At 41.2% G+C, this 14780-nt stretch overlaps 1 protein-coding gene across 1 annotated transcript in view; it reads left to right on the forward strand.

Annotated features, from left to right (window-relative positions):
- Window positions 1–2671: 2671 nt before the first annotated feature.
- Window positions 2672–14780, forward strand: part of LOC139578129 (microtubule-associated protein 1B-like) — a 92197-nt gene continuing 80088 nt past the window's right edge. Inside the window, exon 1 of the mRNA XM_071405373.1 lies at window positions 2672–2949. Within this exon, the coding sequence (XP_071261474.1) occupies window positions 2697–2949 (253 nt within the window). The 5' untranslated portion in view covers window positions 2672–2696. The remainder of the gene's footprint in view (window positions 2950–14780) is intronic.

Raw genomic sequence — 14780 nt, forward strand, 5'->3', positions numbered from 1 at the left:
AGGGATATGGCTCTGAATATATACAGCAACACCTCCCCCATGAGAATTCATGTCTCTTCTATAGATGTTATATCCTTGTATTGCTACTGCTGTATCAAATTAATTATCTAAGTGAGTCTCAGAAATGGCTAATATAGGAATGTTATCTGATGTTAGCAAGTTATTGATTTCATGAACCTTATTCCTAAGGCTACATATATTCATATGGGCTATTGTCAGCCCTTTCCTGGGTAGCTTATCAGAGATAGGCATAATATAGAAAAGAGCAAACATAGCAAGATAAAAAAAAAAAAACATTCAGCAGTCCATCAATCAGTTGGTGTGTGTGTATGTGCTGCAGGGTTGAAGCTATGAACCCATAGGCTTAGCTCTCTCATCCCTTCGAGGATTTTGGGAGGGAGGGTGGACAATGAGCCTGTCATAGCGGACGTAAGCAATGTCCCCACGCGCTCTGGCAGATTTCATAGCTGGGATAAGTTATTTTCTCTTCTGGCACACAGCCTCTGGATAGTCCTCGTTGAGGAAGACACACAGTGTATTCAGAAAGTATACAGACTCTGACTTTTTCCACAATTTTTTACGTTATACACTTATCCTAAAATTTATTAAATAATTTTTTCCCCTCATCAATTTACACACAATACACCATAATGGCAAAGCAAAAACAGTTTTTATTTTTTATTTTTGCAAATGTATTCAAAATAAAAAACTGAAATATCACATTTACATAAGTATTTAGACCCAGAGAAGTTTGATTGGGTTCAAGTCCAGGCTCTGGCTGGGCCACTCAAGGACATTCAGAAGCCACTCCTGTGTTTTCTTGGCTGTGTGCTTAGGGTCGTTGTCCTGTTGGAAGGTGAACCTTTGCCCCAGTCTGAGGTCCTTAGCGCTTTGGATCTTTCTGTATTTTGCTTTGTTCATCTTTCCCTCAACCCTGACTAGTTTCCCAGTCCCTGCCGCTGAAAAACATCCCCACAGTATGATTCTGCCACCACCATGCTTCACCGTAGGGCAGTGCCAGGGTTCCTCTAGATGTGACGCTTGCCATTCAGGCCAAACAGTTCAATCTTGGTTTCATCAGACCAGGGAATCTTGTTTCTCATGTTCTCAGAGTCCTTTAGGGGCATTTGGCAAATTCCAGCGGGCTTTCATGTGCCTTTTACTGAGGAGTGGCTTCAGTCTGGCAACTTTACCATAAAGGCCTGATTGGTGGAGTGCTGCAGAGATGCTTGTCCTTTCTGGAAGGTTCGCACATGTCCACAGAGGCACTCTACAGTGTACAGCAAGCAGTTTAGCAGTTAAAATGGCTGGCACCGGTGGAAATATATTCATAAAATGGAAAGCTTACCATGACTTGAGTTCCAGTGTTGGATAGCCTTAGCCAGCTAGCTAACATAAATAGCATTCCTTTCTGTTTGAGCCGGGTATTTGAGTAGACTAAATTAGCTAGGTGCATTAGCTAGCTAAGTAAGTGAAAGTGGTGAAAAAATAGACAGGTCTCTCGCTCTGTTGCTTCTCCTGATTTTGTAAGAAATTATTTTGTTCAAAACTGTTCAACTATGGTCTTTTTCTCTGAGTCAACTACTCACCACATTTTATGCACTGCAGTGCTAGCTAGCTGTAGCTTATGCTTTCAGTACTAGATTAATATGATCCCTTGATTGGGTGGACAACATGTCAGTTCATGATGCAAGAGCTCTGATAAGTTGGAGGCCGTCCTCCAGAAGTTGTCAAAATTACTGTGTAAGTCTATGGAAGGGACTGAGAACCATGATCTTCCTAAGTTTTGTATTGAAGTCAATGTACCCAGAGGAGAACGGAAGCTATCTGTCCTCCGGCTACACCATGGTGCTAACCTACAGAGTGCTGTTGAGGCTACTGTAGATTTTCATTGCAAAACAGTGTGTTTTAATCAATTATTTGGTGATGTGAATATACAGTATATATATGATATCATACTAATGATAATATATATATATATATATAGATAGATAGATAGATAGATAGATAGATAGATAGATAGATAGGAAGAGATATAACAGTGATCTGTGTTTCATTTTATATATATATATAACAGGGTAAATGGATAGCTTGCTGCCACAGAGTTCCTCCCTCTGTTGTGTTTTTTTTGTCACTCAGACTGGCATCGCCAAACTGTCTGAGAAATGTGCAAATTTCAGAAGGGGAATCAGCAGTTTACCATGGCTTTGGAATTAGACTGGTAACATACTGACACCTTAATCTGCCAATTTGGGCAGAGGCTAACACAAACACACTTTGACAAACTGCTCAAATGTTATTTGATCTGTGTGTGTGTGTGTGTGTGTGTGTGTGTGTGTGTGTGTGTGTGTGTGTGTGTGTGTGTGTGTGTGTGTGTGTGTGTTCTCAGAATAGGCTGTAAGCTACTGAAAATAAACTTTTAGATGCTGCAGGAGTCAGCCCATTGGTATTTTGGTATTTACAATTTACCTTTGAGAATTCAACATAATCATATTTTTGGGGGGGGCTCACTGTTTCCAAAATCAAGGTCCTAACCATTGGACTTGCCCGATAACTCAATATGTGACATCATCCTGCTACATGGGCCTTTCGACCAATCACATGGAAGTAAATAGCTTCAAAAGTGAACGTTCTAATAGCCCTGCTAGCCCTCCTCCTACCTTTCCGCCGCACACTCCGCGCTTGTGGAAGTTGTCATGGAGATAGAACCGTCCCCGGCGTCTGCTCGCTGGGGTGTTGCCATGGAGATCCCGGCTCGAGGTCCGCTCACGGCAGTGCTGGAGGAAGAGAGCAGCTCGCGGCTGGGGTCCGAGAAGCGAATTCAGGACCTTGGAGAGAAGCGGTGCCGAGGACCCCCTTTCAGCCAAGGGAACTACTACATGCTCATAGTGATCGGAGAGATAGCGACAGACCACCAGCTGCAACGCGCCAGAGATCACTTAGAGCGGGGTGAGTAGGCTACTTCAACGAGTCTCACTTTTACACACGAATTCTGTAATTCCAGCATGCATAACCTCCAATATATACCTATATAAAAAAAGATAGCATAGAACGGATTGAAATGTATAAGATGCAATTGAAAGATATGAAGAATGTGTGGCCGGTTTCCTAATGAAAAAAAATGACGCATCAGGCATATTGAATCAGCAGTTTTGCACAAACGAATAGCCTACTACGCCACTTTTTAGTGGAACGAAAACGTTGTGGAGCCTTGCCTACTCGTTTCACATTCGTTTGATAATTACAAGGTATTCTGTAATTCTTTGATGAAAAAATATAGACATTTATTCGTTTTTCAAATAGGGACACAAACAGGCAAGTCTCATGGATTCCCAGAAAATGTATGGTTGTTTTATAAAACCTCCAACATAATATGTAGCCATGTCATTCCAAAACTGTGCCTATGATCCTAACCAACATGGTCTCAGAGCATTTCGTGTTATTCTGTACATAAATCCGAGACACACCATATAATATGACATGTTACATTTCGTATGGTATGTATTATTTTGTGGATGTCCATCATACATTTCATATGACCTGTTACTATTTGCAATTCGTACAATATGTTACGAATTCCTAGCTGGCTAACGTTAGCTAGGGGTTAGGGTTAAGGTTAGGGTTAGGATTAAAGGTGAGGGTTAGGGGGAAGGGTTAGCTGAAAGGGTTAAGGTTAGGGTTAGGGGAAAGATTAGCTAACATGCTAAGTAGTTGCAAAGTTGCTAATTATCTAAAATGCTGAAGCTGTCCGTGATGAGATTCAAACATGCAACCTTAGGGTTGCTAGATGTTCGCGTTATACGCCCGACCAATCACCCTCCTTTTGTTTTTGCTTTAAGTAAACTTCTGTCTCATGTAACCATACCAAAGTAAACTTCTGTCTTATGTAACCATACCAACGTAACACATCATACTAATTTGAGAATCCCCGATTTACATTTACTATATTACGTCTAGTCTATGAGACCAGACTGTAATAACTCACATGTAGCCTGCCATGAGAGGGCCTGCTACAGGAAGAAAACAGTTGCACACATTCTCAGCAATGGTGTGATACAAAAACAACAACAATATGAAAGCCTAAATTGACCACGAAGGGGGAAAAATCCGTAGACTAACTGCTTGTGCTTGTTACGAATGCACTGTGCCAAACTCCTGGGACGTTGCCCTCATTAATAATGAGTCATCCGTTGCACTAAAGCATTCAAAATGATGTTCAGTTAAATACAGTAATGTTGTTGTCTTGTTCAAAACCATAGCTGTCATGTTCTTTCTGTATCAAGGTAGCCCAGGGCTATGCCAATTGTTGCACGTACAGCATGGTAAAAATCTTCAATATGAGCTAAACGGGCATGTTGGATGATAGATAGTTGGGTACAAATGGAGGGTGTTGGTCCAGTGATTTCTGACACACGGCCTACGTTCTAAATGGCACCATATTCCCGTTATAGTGCACTACTTTTGAGCAGGGTCCAATAGGATGCCATTTGGAACACATTCATGGTGTAGAATATGCTAGGTGTTTACATGGTGTGAATGAAATATGCCAGGTGTTTACATGGTGTGAATGAAATATGCTAGGTGTTTACATGGTGTGAATGAAATATGCTAGGTGTTTACATGGTGTGAAATATGCTAGGTGTTTACATGGTGTGAATGAAATATGCCAGGTGTTTACATGGTGTGAATGAAATGTGCTAGGTGTTTACATGGTGTGAAATATGCTAGGTGTTTACATGGTGTGAAATATGCTAGGGGTTTACATGGTGTGAAATATGCTAGGTGTTTACATGGTGTGAAATATGCTAGGGGTTTACATGGTGTGAAATATGCTAGGGGTTTACATGGTGTGAAATGTGCTAGGTGTTTACATGGTGTGAATGAAATATGCTAGGTGTTTACATGGTGTGAAATATGCTAGGTGTTTACATGGTGTGAATGAAATATGCTAGGTGTTTACATGGTGTGAAATATGCTAGGTGTTTACATGGTGTGAAATATGCTAGGGGTTTACATGGTGTGAAATGTGCTAGGTGTTTACATGGTGTGAATGAAATATGCTAGGTGTTTACATGGTGTGAAATATGCTAGGTGTTTACATGGTGTGAAATATGCTAGGGGTTTACATGGTGTGAAATATGCTAGGTGTTTACATGGTGTGAAATATGCTAGGGGTTTACATGGTGTGAAATATGCTAGGTGTTTACATGGTGTGAAATATGCTAGGTGTTTACATGGTGTGAAATGTGCTAGGTGTTTACATGGTGTGAAATATGCTAGGTGTTTACATGGTGTGAATGAAATATGCTAGGTGTTTACATGGTGTGAAATATGCTAGGTGTTTACATGGTGTGAAATATGCTAGGGGTTTACATGGTGTGAAATGTGCTAGGTGTTTACATGGTGTGAATGAAATATGCTAGGTGTTTACATGGTGTGAAATATGCTAGGTGTTTACATGGTGTGAAATATGCTAGGGGTTTACATGGTGTGAAATATGCTAGGTGTTTACATGGTGTGAAATATGCTAGGGGTTTACATGGTGTGAAATATGCTAGGTGTTTACATGGTGTGAAATATGCTAGGTGTTTACATGGTGTGAAATGTGCTAGGTGTTTACATGGTGTGAAATATGCTAGGTGTTTACTTGGTGTGAATGAAATATGCTAGGTGTTTACATGGTGTGAATGAAATGTGCTAGGTGTTTGCATGGTGTGAAATATGCTAGGTGTTTACATGGTGTGAAATATGCTAGGGGTTTACATGGTGTGAATGAAATATGCTAGGGGTTTACATGGTGTGAAATGTGCTAGGTGTTTACATGGTGTGAAATGTGCTAGGTGTTTACATGGTGTGAAATATGCTAGGGGTTTACATGGTGTGAAATATGCTAGGGGTTTACATGGTGTGAAATATGCTAGGGGTTTACATGGTGTGAAATGTGCTAGGTGTTTACATGGTGTGAATGAAATATGCTAGGTGTTTACATGGTGTGAAATATGCTAGGTGTTTACATGGTGTGAAATATGCTAGGGGTTTACATGGTGTGAAATGTGCTAGGTGTTTACATGGTGTGAAATATGCTAGGGGTTTACATGGTGTGAAATGTACTAGGTGTTTACATGGTGTGAATGAAATATGCTAGGTGTTTACATGGTGTGAAATATGCTAGGTGTTTACATGGTTTGAAATATGCTAGGGGTTTACATGGTGTGAAATGTGCTAGGTGTTTACATGGTGTGGATGAAATATGCTAGGTGTTTACATGGTGTGAAATATGCTAGGTGTTTACATGGTGTGAAATATGCTAGGGGTTTACATGGTGTGAATTAAATATGCTAGGTGTTTACACGGTGTGAATGAAATGTGCTAGGTGTTTACATGGTGTGAATGAAATATGCTAGGTGTTTACATGGTGTGAAATATGCTAGGGGTTTACATGGTGTGAATGAAATATGCTAGGTGTTTACATGGTGTGAAATATACTAGGTGTTTACATGGTGTGAAATGTGCTAGGTGTTTACATGGTGTGAATGAAATATGCTAGGTGTTTACATGGTGTGAAATATGCTAGGGGTTTACATGGTGTGAATGAAATATGCTAGGGGTTTACACGGTGTGAATGAAATATGCTAGGTGTTTACATGGTGTGAAATGTGCTAGGTGTTTACATGGTGTGAAATATGCTAGGTGTTTACATGGTGTGAAATGTGCTAGGTGTTTACATGGTGTGAAATGTGCTAGGTGTTTACATGGTGTGAAATATGCTAGGGGTTTACATGGTGTGAAATATGCTAGGGGTTTACATGGTGTGAATGAAATGTGCTAGGTGTTTACATGGTGTGAATGAAATATGCTAGGTGTTTACATGGTGTGAAATGTGCTAGGTGTTTACATGGTGTGAAATATGCTAGGTGTTTACATGGTGTGAAATGTGCTAGGTGTTTACATGGTGTGAAATGTGCTAGGTGTTTACATGGTGTGAAATATGCTAGGTGTTTACATGGTGTGAAATATGCTAGGGGTTTACATGGTGTGAATGAAATATGCTAGGTGTTTACATGGTGTGAAATGTGCTAGGTGTTTACATGGTGTGAAATATGCTAGGTGTTTACATGGTGTGAAATGTGCTAGGTGTTTACTTGGTGTGAATGAAATGTGCTAGGTGTTTACATGGTGTGAAATATGCTAGGGGTTTACATGGTGTGAAATATGCTAGGTGTTTACATGGTGTGAAATATGCTAGGTGTTTACATGGTGTAAAATATGCTAGGTGTTTACATGGTGTGAATGAAATATGCTAGGTGTTTACATGGTGTGAAATATGCTAGGTGTTTACATGGTGTGAAATATGCTAGGTGATTACATGGTGTGAAATATGCTAGGGGTTTACATGGTGTGAAATATGCTAGGTGTTTACATGGTGTGAAATATGCTAGATGTTTACATGGTCGGATATATGCTAGGGGTTTACATGGTGTGAAATATGCTAGGTGTTTACATGGTGTGAATGAAATGTGCTAGGTGTTTACATGGTGTGATATATGCTAGGGGTTTACATGGTGTGAATGAAATATGCTAGGTGTTTACATGGTGTGAAAAATGCTAGGTGTTTACATGGTGTCAAATATGCTAGGTGTTTACATGGTGTGAAATGTGCTAGGTGTTTACATGGTGTGAAATATGCTAGGGGTTTACATGGTGTGAAATGTGCTAGATGTTTACATGGTGTGAAATATGCTAGGTGTTTACATGGTGTGAATGAAATGTACTAGGTGTTTACATGGTGTGATATATGCTAGGGGTTTACATGGTGTGAAATATGCTAGGTGTTTACATGGTGTGAATGAAATGTGCTAGGTGTTTACATGGTGTGATATATGCTAGGGGTTTACATGGTGTGAAATATGCTAGGTGTTTACATTGTGTGAAATATGCTAGGTGTTTACATTGTGTGAAATATGCTAGGTGTTTACACGGTGTGAAATATGCTAGGTGTTTACATGGTGTAAAATATGCTAGGTGTTTACATGGTGTGAAATATGCTAGGTGTTTACATGGTGTAAAATATGCTAGGTGTTTACATGGTGTGAATGAAATATGCTAGGTGTTTACATGGTGTGAAATATGCTAGGTGTTTACATGGTGTGAAATATGCTAGGTGATTACATGGTGTGAAATATGCTAGGGGTTTACATGGTGTGAAATATGCTAGGGGTTTACATGGTGTGAATGAAATATGCTAGGTGTTTACATGGTGTGAATGAAATATGCTAGGGGTTTACATGGTGTGAAATATGCTAGGGGTTTACATGGTGTGAAATATGCTAGGTGTTTACATGGTGTGAAATATGCTAGGTGTTTACATGGTGTGAAATATGCTAGGTGTTTACATGGTGTGAAATATGCTAGGTGTTTACATGGTGTGAAATATGCTAGGGGTTTACATGGTGTGAAATGTGCTAGATGTTTACATGGTGTGAAATATGCTAGGTGGTTACATGGTGTGAATGAAATGTACTAGGTGTTTACATGGTGTGATATATGCTAGGGGTTTACATGGTGTGAAATATGCTAGGTGTTTACATGGTGTGAATGAAATGTGCTAGGTGTTTACATGGTGTGATATATGCTAGGGGTTTACATGGTGTGAAATATGCTAGGTGTTTACATTGTGTGAAATATGCTAGGTGTTTACATGGTGTGAAATATGCTAGGGGTTTACATGGTGTGAAATATGCTAGGTGTTTACATGGTGTGAAATATGCTAGGTGTTTACATGGTGTAAAATATGCTAGGTGTTTACATGGTGTGAAATATGCTAGGTGTTTACATGGTTTGAAATATGCTCGGGGTTTACATGGTCTCTGGAGTGATGAATCACACTTCACCTTCTGGCAGTCCGATGAACGAATCTGGGTTTGGCGGATGCCAGGGAAACACTACCTGGCCCAATGCAAAGTGCCAACTCTAAAGTTTGTTGGAGGAGGAAATATGGTCTGGGGTTGTTTTTCATGGTTCAGGCTAGTCCCCTTAGTTCCAGTGAAGGGACATCTTAACTCTCCAGCATACAATGACATTCTAGACGATTCTGTGCTTCCAACTTTGTGGCAACAGTTTGGGGAAGGTCCTTTCCTGTTTCAGCATGACAATACCCCTGTGCACAAAGCGAGGTCCATACAGAAAGTGTTTGTTGAAATCGGTATGGAAGAACTTGACTGGGCTGCACAGAGCCCTGACCTCAACCCCATTGAACGCCTTTGGGATGAATTGGAATGGCAACTGCGAGCCGGGCCTAATCGCCCAACATCAGTGCCCGACTTCACTAATGCTCTTGAGGCTGAATGGAAGCAAGTCCCTCGCATCAATGTTTGGTCATGTAGTGTACCTTAAAAAAAAGGTAGGAGTGTGGATCAGAAAACCAGTCAGTATCTGGTGTGACCACCATTTGCCTCATGCAGCGTGACACATCTCCTTCACATAGAGTTTATCAGGCTGTTGATTGTGGTCTGTTGAATGTTATCTCACTCCTCTTCATTGACTGCTCTAACTTTCTGGAAATTTGTCGGGAACTGGAACACACATCAATCCAGAGCATCCTAAATGGATAACATGTCTGGTGAATATGCAGGCCATGGAAGAGCTGGGACATTTTCAGCTTCCAGGAATTGTGTACAGATCCTTGCTACATGGGGCCGTGCATTATCATGTTGAAACATGAGGTGATGGTGGCGGATTAATGGCACGACATGATTTCATTCTGGCAGGTAGACATGGGCTACTTTGTAGCTAGTTAACGTTTAATAGAGAAGGATTTTGGGAAAGCCTTTCCATCTACCAGAAAACAGTTAGGTCTATCATTATCATCGCTATATTTTTCCTGTTCCTTAATTGTTTGAAACCTGGATGTTTTACTTCATATTATGAGGTATGAGGCATGTCTTACCTTGCTTCAAAGTAGCCTATAGCCAAAATCCCACCATGGAAACGTGGAGGCAATCATTTTTTATACAGACTTCCTCATTATGCGTTCTCCTGTTCTATTGGTTTTCTGTCAACTTACTTTCATTGTCTAACAGCCAAAGGCATTATCTCAGTCATATTAGCAACCCATGATAGTTGTTGCATCTTCAGACCCCCCCCTCCCCCCCTCTTTCTAACAGATACTTCCACCTCTGTCCATGAAACTGATCGCATGTGCAAATGTGCATTTTAGAACTGATCTGTTAAGGCGAAACATTCTGATCTGTTAAGGCGAAACATTCCAATCTGTTGAGCGAAACATTCTGATCTGTTAAGGCGAAACATTCTGATCTGTTAAGGCGAAACATTCTGATCTGTTAAGGCGAAACATTCCGATCTGTTAAGCAAAACATTCCGATCTGTTAAGGCGAAACATTCTGATCTGTTAAGGCGAAACATTCTGATCTGTTAAGCGAAACATTCCGATCTGTTAAGCGAAACATTCCGATCTGTTAAGCGAAACATTCCGATCTGTTAAGGCGAAACATTCCGATCTGTTAAGGCAAAACATTCCAATCTGTTGAGCGAAACATTCCGATCTGTTAAGCGAAACATTCCGATCTGTTAAGGCGAAACATTCCGATCTGTTAAGGCGAAACATTCCGATATCTTAAGGCGAAACATTCCGATCTGTTTCATCAACCCTATTAATTGATACGGCGTAAACCCTCCACTACACCACTGAACATAGACTTAGTTCAGGGAACAGCAAATGTCATGTTAAAAAACAGGCACAAGGAGATATAGGGAATAACCTACTAATCAAACGTCTGAAACATGTTCTGTATGAGCTTATGATATAGGTTACAGGCATATTCCACAAAAAACTAAGTGTCAGGAGAAGATATATAGCCTAGCTCACACACTAGCTTAGCCAAAACTAGAGGCAGAGAGGCAGACGGGAGGCAGACAGCAGCATGGAAAATTACCCCTTGTCAGTGTAATTGAGAATGTGGGCTCCCCCAGCTTTCTCCGCTCCTCGGACACGATGCGAACATAGAGTCCCCATTTTGTATTCTCTACCCTTCGTCCTCACAGGATTTCTCAACCACCTTTTGTATGGCACTGTGCGCCCTCCACACAGATTTACAGGGGTGTTGTGCAGAACTTGTCCTGCATTATTCATTTGGTAACACTTGGGGAATGTGGATGGATGCGGAACATGTTTGAAGTATTACTAAGCATGTACAGTGCATTCGGAAAGTATTCAGACCCCTTGACTTTATCCACATTTAGTTACGTTACAGCCTTATTCTAAAATGGATTAACAAATTTGTTTTCCTCATCACTCTACACACAACACCCCATAATGACAAAGCAAAAACATTTTTTTTTGAATTTTTTGCAAATTTATACAAAATATAAAACTGAAATATCACATTTAAATAATTATTCAAACCCTTACTCAGTACTTTACTGAAGCACCTTGGCAGCGATTACAGCCTGGTGTCTTTTTGGGTACGACGCTACAAGCTTGGCACACCTGTATTAGGGGAGTTTCTCCCATTCTTCTCTGCAGATCCTCTCAAGCTTTGTCAGGTTGGATGGTGAGCGTCGCTGCACAGCTATTTTCAGGTCTCTCCAGAGATGTTCAAACGGGTTCAAGTCTGTGGTTTGTCTGGGTCACTCAAGGAAGGTAACTTAGGCCTCACTCCCCCCTATCTGAGATACCTACTGCAACCCTCATCCTCCACATACAACACCCGTTCCCCAAAGCACAAACATCCCTGGGTCGCTCCTCTTTTCAGTTCGCTGCAGCTAACGACTGAAACGAGCTGCAAAAAACTATCAAACTGGACCGTTTTGTCTCCATTTCTTCATTCAAAGACTCAATCATGGACACCATGTTTTGTGCCGGCTAGCATGTTGTGCTGTTGCCATGTTGTGTTGCTATCATGGTGTTGTCATGTTGTGTTGCTATCATGTTATTGCCATGTGTTGCTATCATGTTGTTGCCATGTGTTGCTATCATGTTGTTGTCATGTTGTGTTGCTATCATGTTGTTGCCATGTGTTGCTATCATGTTGTTGTCATGTTGTGTTGCTATCATGTTGTTGCCATGTTGTGTTGCTATCATGTTGTTGTCATGTTGTGTTGCTACCATGCTGTGTTTTCATGTGTTGCTGCCATGCTATGTTGTCGTCTTAGATCTCTCTTTATGTAGTGTTGTGGTGTCTCTCTTGTTGTGATGTGTGTTTTGTCCTATATTTTTATTTTATTTAAACATTTTAATCCCAGCCCCCGTCCCCGCAGGAGGCCTTTTGCCTTCTGGTAGGCCGTCATTGTAAATAAGAATTTGTTCTTAACTGACTTGCCTAACTAAATAAAGGCTAAATAAATACATTAAAAATTTAAAAAGACATTCAGAGACTTGTCCCGAAGCCACTCCTGTGTTGTCTTGGCTGTATGCTTAGGGTCGTTGTCCTGTTGGAAGGTGAATCTTCACCCCAGTCTGAGGTCCTGAGCGCTCTGGAGCAGGTTTTCATCAAGGATCTTTCTGTACTTTGCTCCGTTCATCTTTCCCTCGATCCTGACTAGTCTCCCAGTCCCTGCCGCTGAAAAACACCACCACGCTTCCCCGTAGGGATGGTGCCAGGTCTTGTTTCTCATGGTCTGAGAGTCCTTTAGGTGCCCTTTGGCTAACTCCAAGCGGCTCTCATGTACCTGTCATGTGCCTTTTACTGAAGAGTGGCACTCTACCATAAAGGTCTGATTGGTGGAGTGCTGCGGAGATAGTTGTCCTTCTGGAAGGTTCTCCCATCTCCACAGAAGAACTCTGGAGCTCTGTCAGAGTGACCATCGGGTTTTTGATCAACTCCCTGATCAAGGCCCTTTTCCCCCAATTGCTCAGTTTGTCTGGGCGGCCAGCTCTAGGAAGAGTCTTGGTGGTTCCAAACTTATTCCATTTAAGAATTATGGAGGCCACTGTGTTCTTGGGGAACTTCAATGCTGCAGAAATGTTTTGGTACCCTTCCCCGGATCTGTGCCTCGATACAATCCTGTCTCAGAGCTCTACTGACAATTCCTTTGACCTCATGGCTTGGTTTCTGCTCTGACTTGCACTGTCAACTGTGGGACTTTATATAGACAGGTGTGTGCCTTTCCAAATCATGTCCAATCAATAGAATATACAACAGGTGGACTCCAATCAAGTTGTAGAAACATCTCAAGGATGATCAATGGAAACAGGATGCACCTGAGCAAAATTTTCGAGTCTCATAGCAAAGGGTCTGAATACTTATGCAAATAAGGAATCCGTTTTTTATTTTTAATAAATTTGCTAATAATTCTAATAACCTGTTTTCGCTTTGTCATTATTGTGTTTTGTGTGTAGATTGATGAGGAACATGTTTTATTTAATCCATTTTAGAATAAGGCTGTTATGTAACAATGTGGAAAAGAGGAAGGGGTCTGAATACTTCCCGAATGCATTGTATTAATTAGTTGATCATTACTAACTTAGTAGTATAATTTTCTAGTTGGGTGAATTGGTGTCTGATAAGTTTGTATGACATAAATTATAAGCAAAGGAGTTACTGTAATGAGTTTTTAATCAACTACTTCTCTGGACCTCTTCAATGATGCTTATTGGTTCTGTGGGAAGTTTGAGCCAATCAGTTGTTGAGCTGCAGTGTCATTCAGTGGGTGTTTTTTTATTTTACCAGTTAAGTTGACTGAGAACACATTCTCAATTACAGCAACAACCTGGTGAATAGTTACAGGGGAGAGGAGGAATGAGCCAATTGTAAGCTGGGGATGATTAGGTGGTCATTATGAGGGACAGCTTGGGAATTTAGCCAGGACACCAGGGTTAACACCCCTACTCTTACAATAAGTGCCATGGGATCTTTAATGACCTCAGAGAGTCAGGACACCTGTTTAACATCCCATCCGAAAGACGGCACCCTACACTGGGCAATGTCCCCAATCACTGCCCTGGGGAATTTTGATATTTTTTAGAGCAGAGGAAAGAGTGCCTCCTGCTGGCCCTCCAACACCACTTCCAGCAGCATGTGGTCTCTCATCTAGGGACTGACCAGGACCAACCCTGCTTAGCGTCAGAAGCAAGCCAGCAGTGGGATGCAGGGTGGTATGAGAGCTCTCCTGAACACAGTTTTCCTACGACTATTGAGTGATCACACACACACACACACACACACACACACACACACACACACACACACACACACACACACACACACACACACACACACACCTTCTTCTATGAGTTAAGTATTGAAAGACAGATACCCACTATCTTATCTCACCTTCCACCAGTCCAGGAAATTACATTTTAGACATGTCAAAACATGTCAAGTTGTCTGTCATAATGATCGATGCAATTGTCACGTCTTTGAGAAGGGTTTTGTCAGTCCAAACACAAAATACCAATTTGAGCAAGGAGCATTGAGGCCTTTGACAGAATTAATATCAGTGACTCAGCATTTCTGAGAATAGACCGTAGTCGTCTGCAACGGGGAACATTTCTCTCTCTCTCTCTCTCTCTCTCTCTCTCTCTCTCTCTCTCTCTCTCTCTCTCTCTCTCTCTCTCTCTCTCTCTCTCTCTCTCTCTCTCTCTCTCTCTCTCTCTCTCTCTCTCTCTCTCTCTCTCTCTCTCTCTCTCTCTCTCTCTCTCTCTCTCTGTGAAGCAAAACAGAGGCTGGAAAAAATACAACATAACCTAAGTACAGTCATCCTCTTCTTATTGAGGCTAAGGGGGTGGAGGAAAGGAAATGATATTCATCTCCTATCCCAGA

Source organism: Salvelinus alpinus, chromosome 6 (genome assembly GCF_045679555.1).
Source record: "Salvelinus alpinus chromosome 6, SLU_Salpinus.1, whole genome shotgun sequence".
Lineage (NCBI taxonomy): Eukaryota > Metazoa > Chordata > Actinopteri > Salmoniformes > Salmonidae > Salvelinus > Salvelinus alpinus.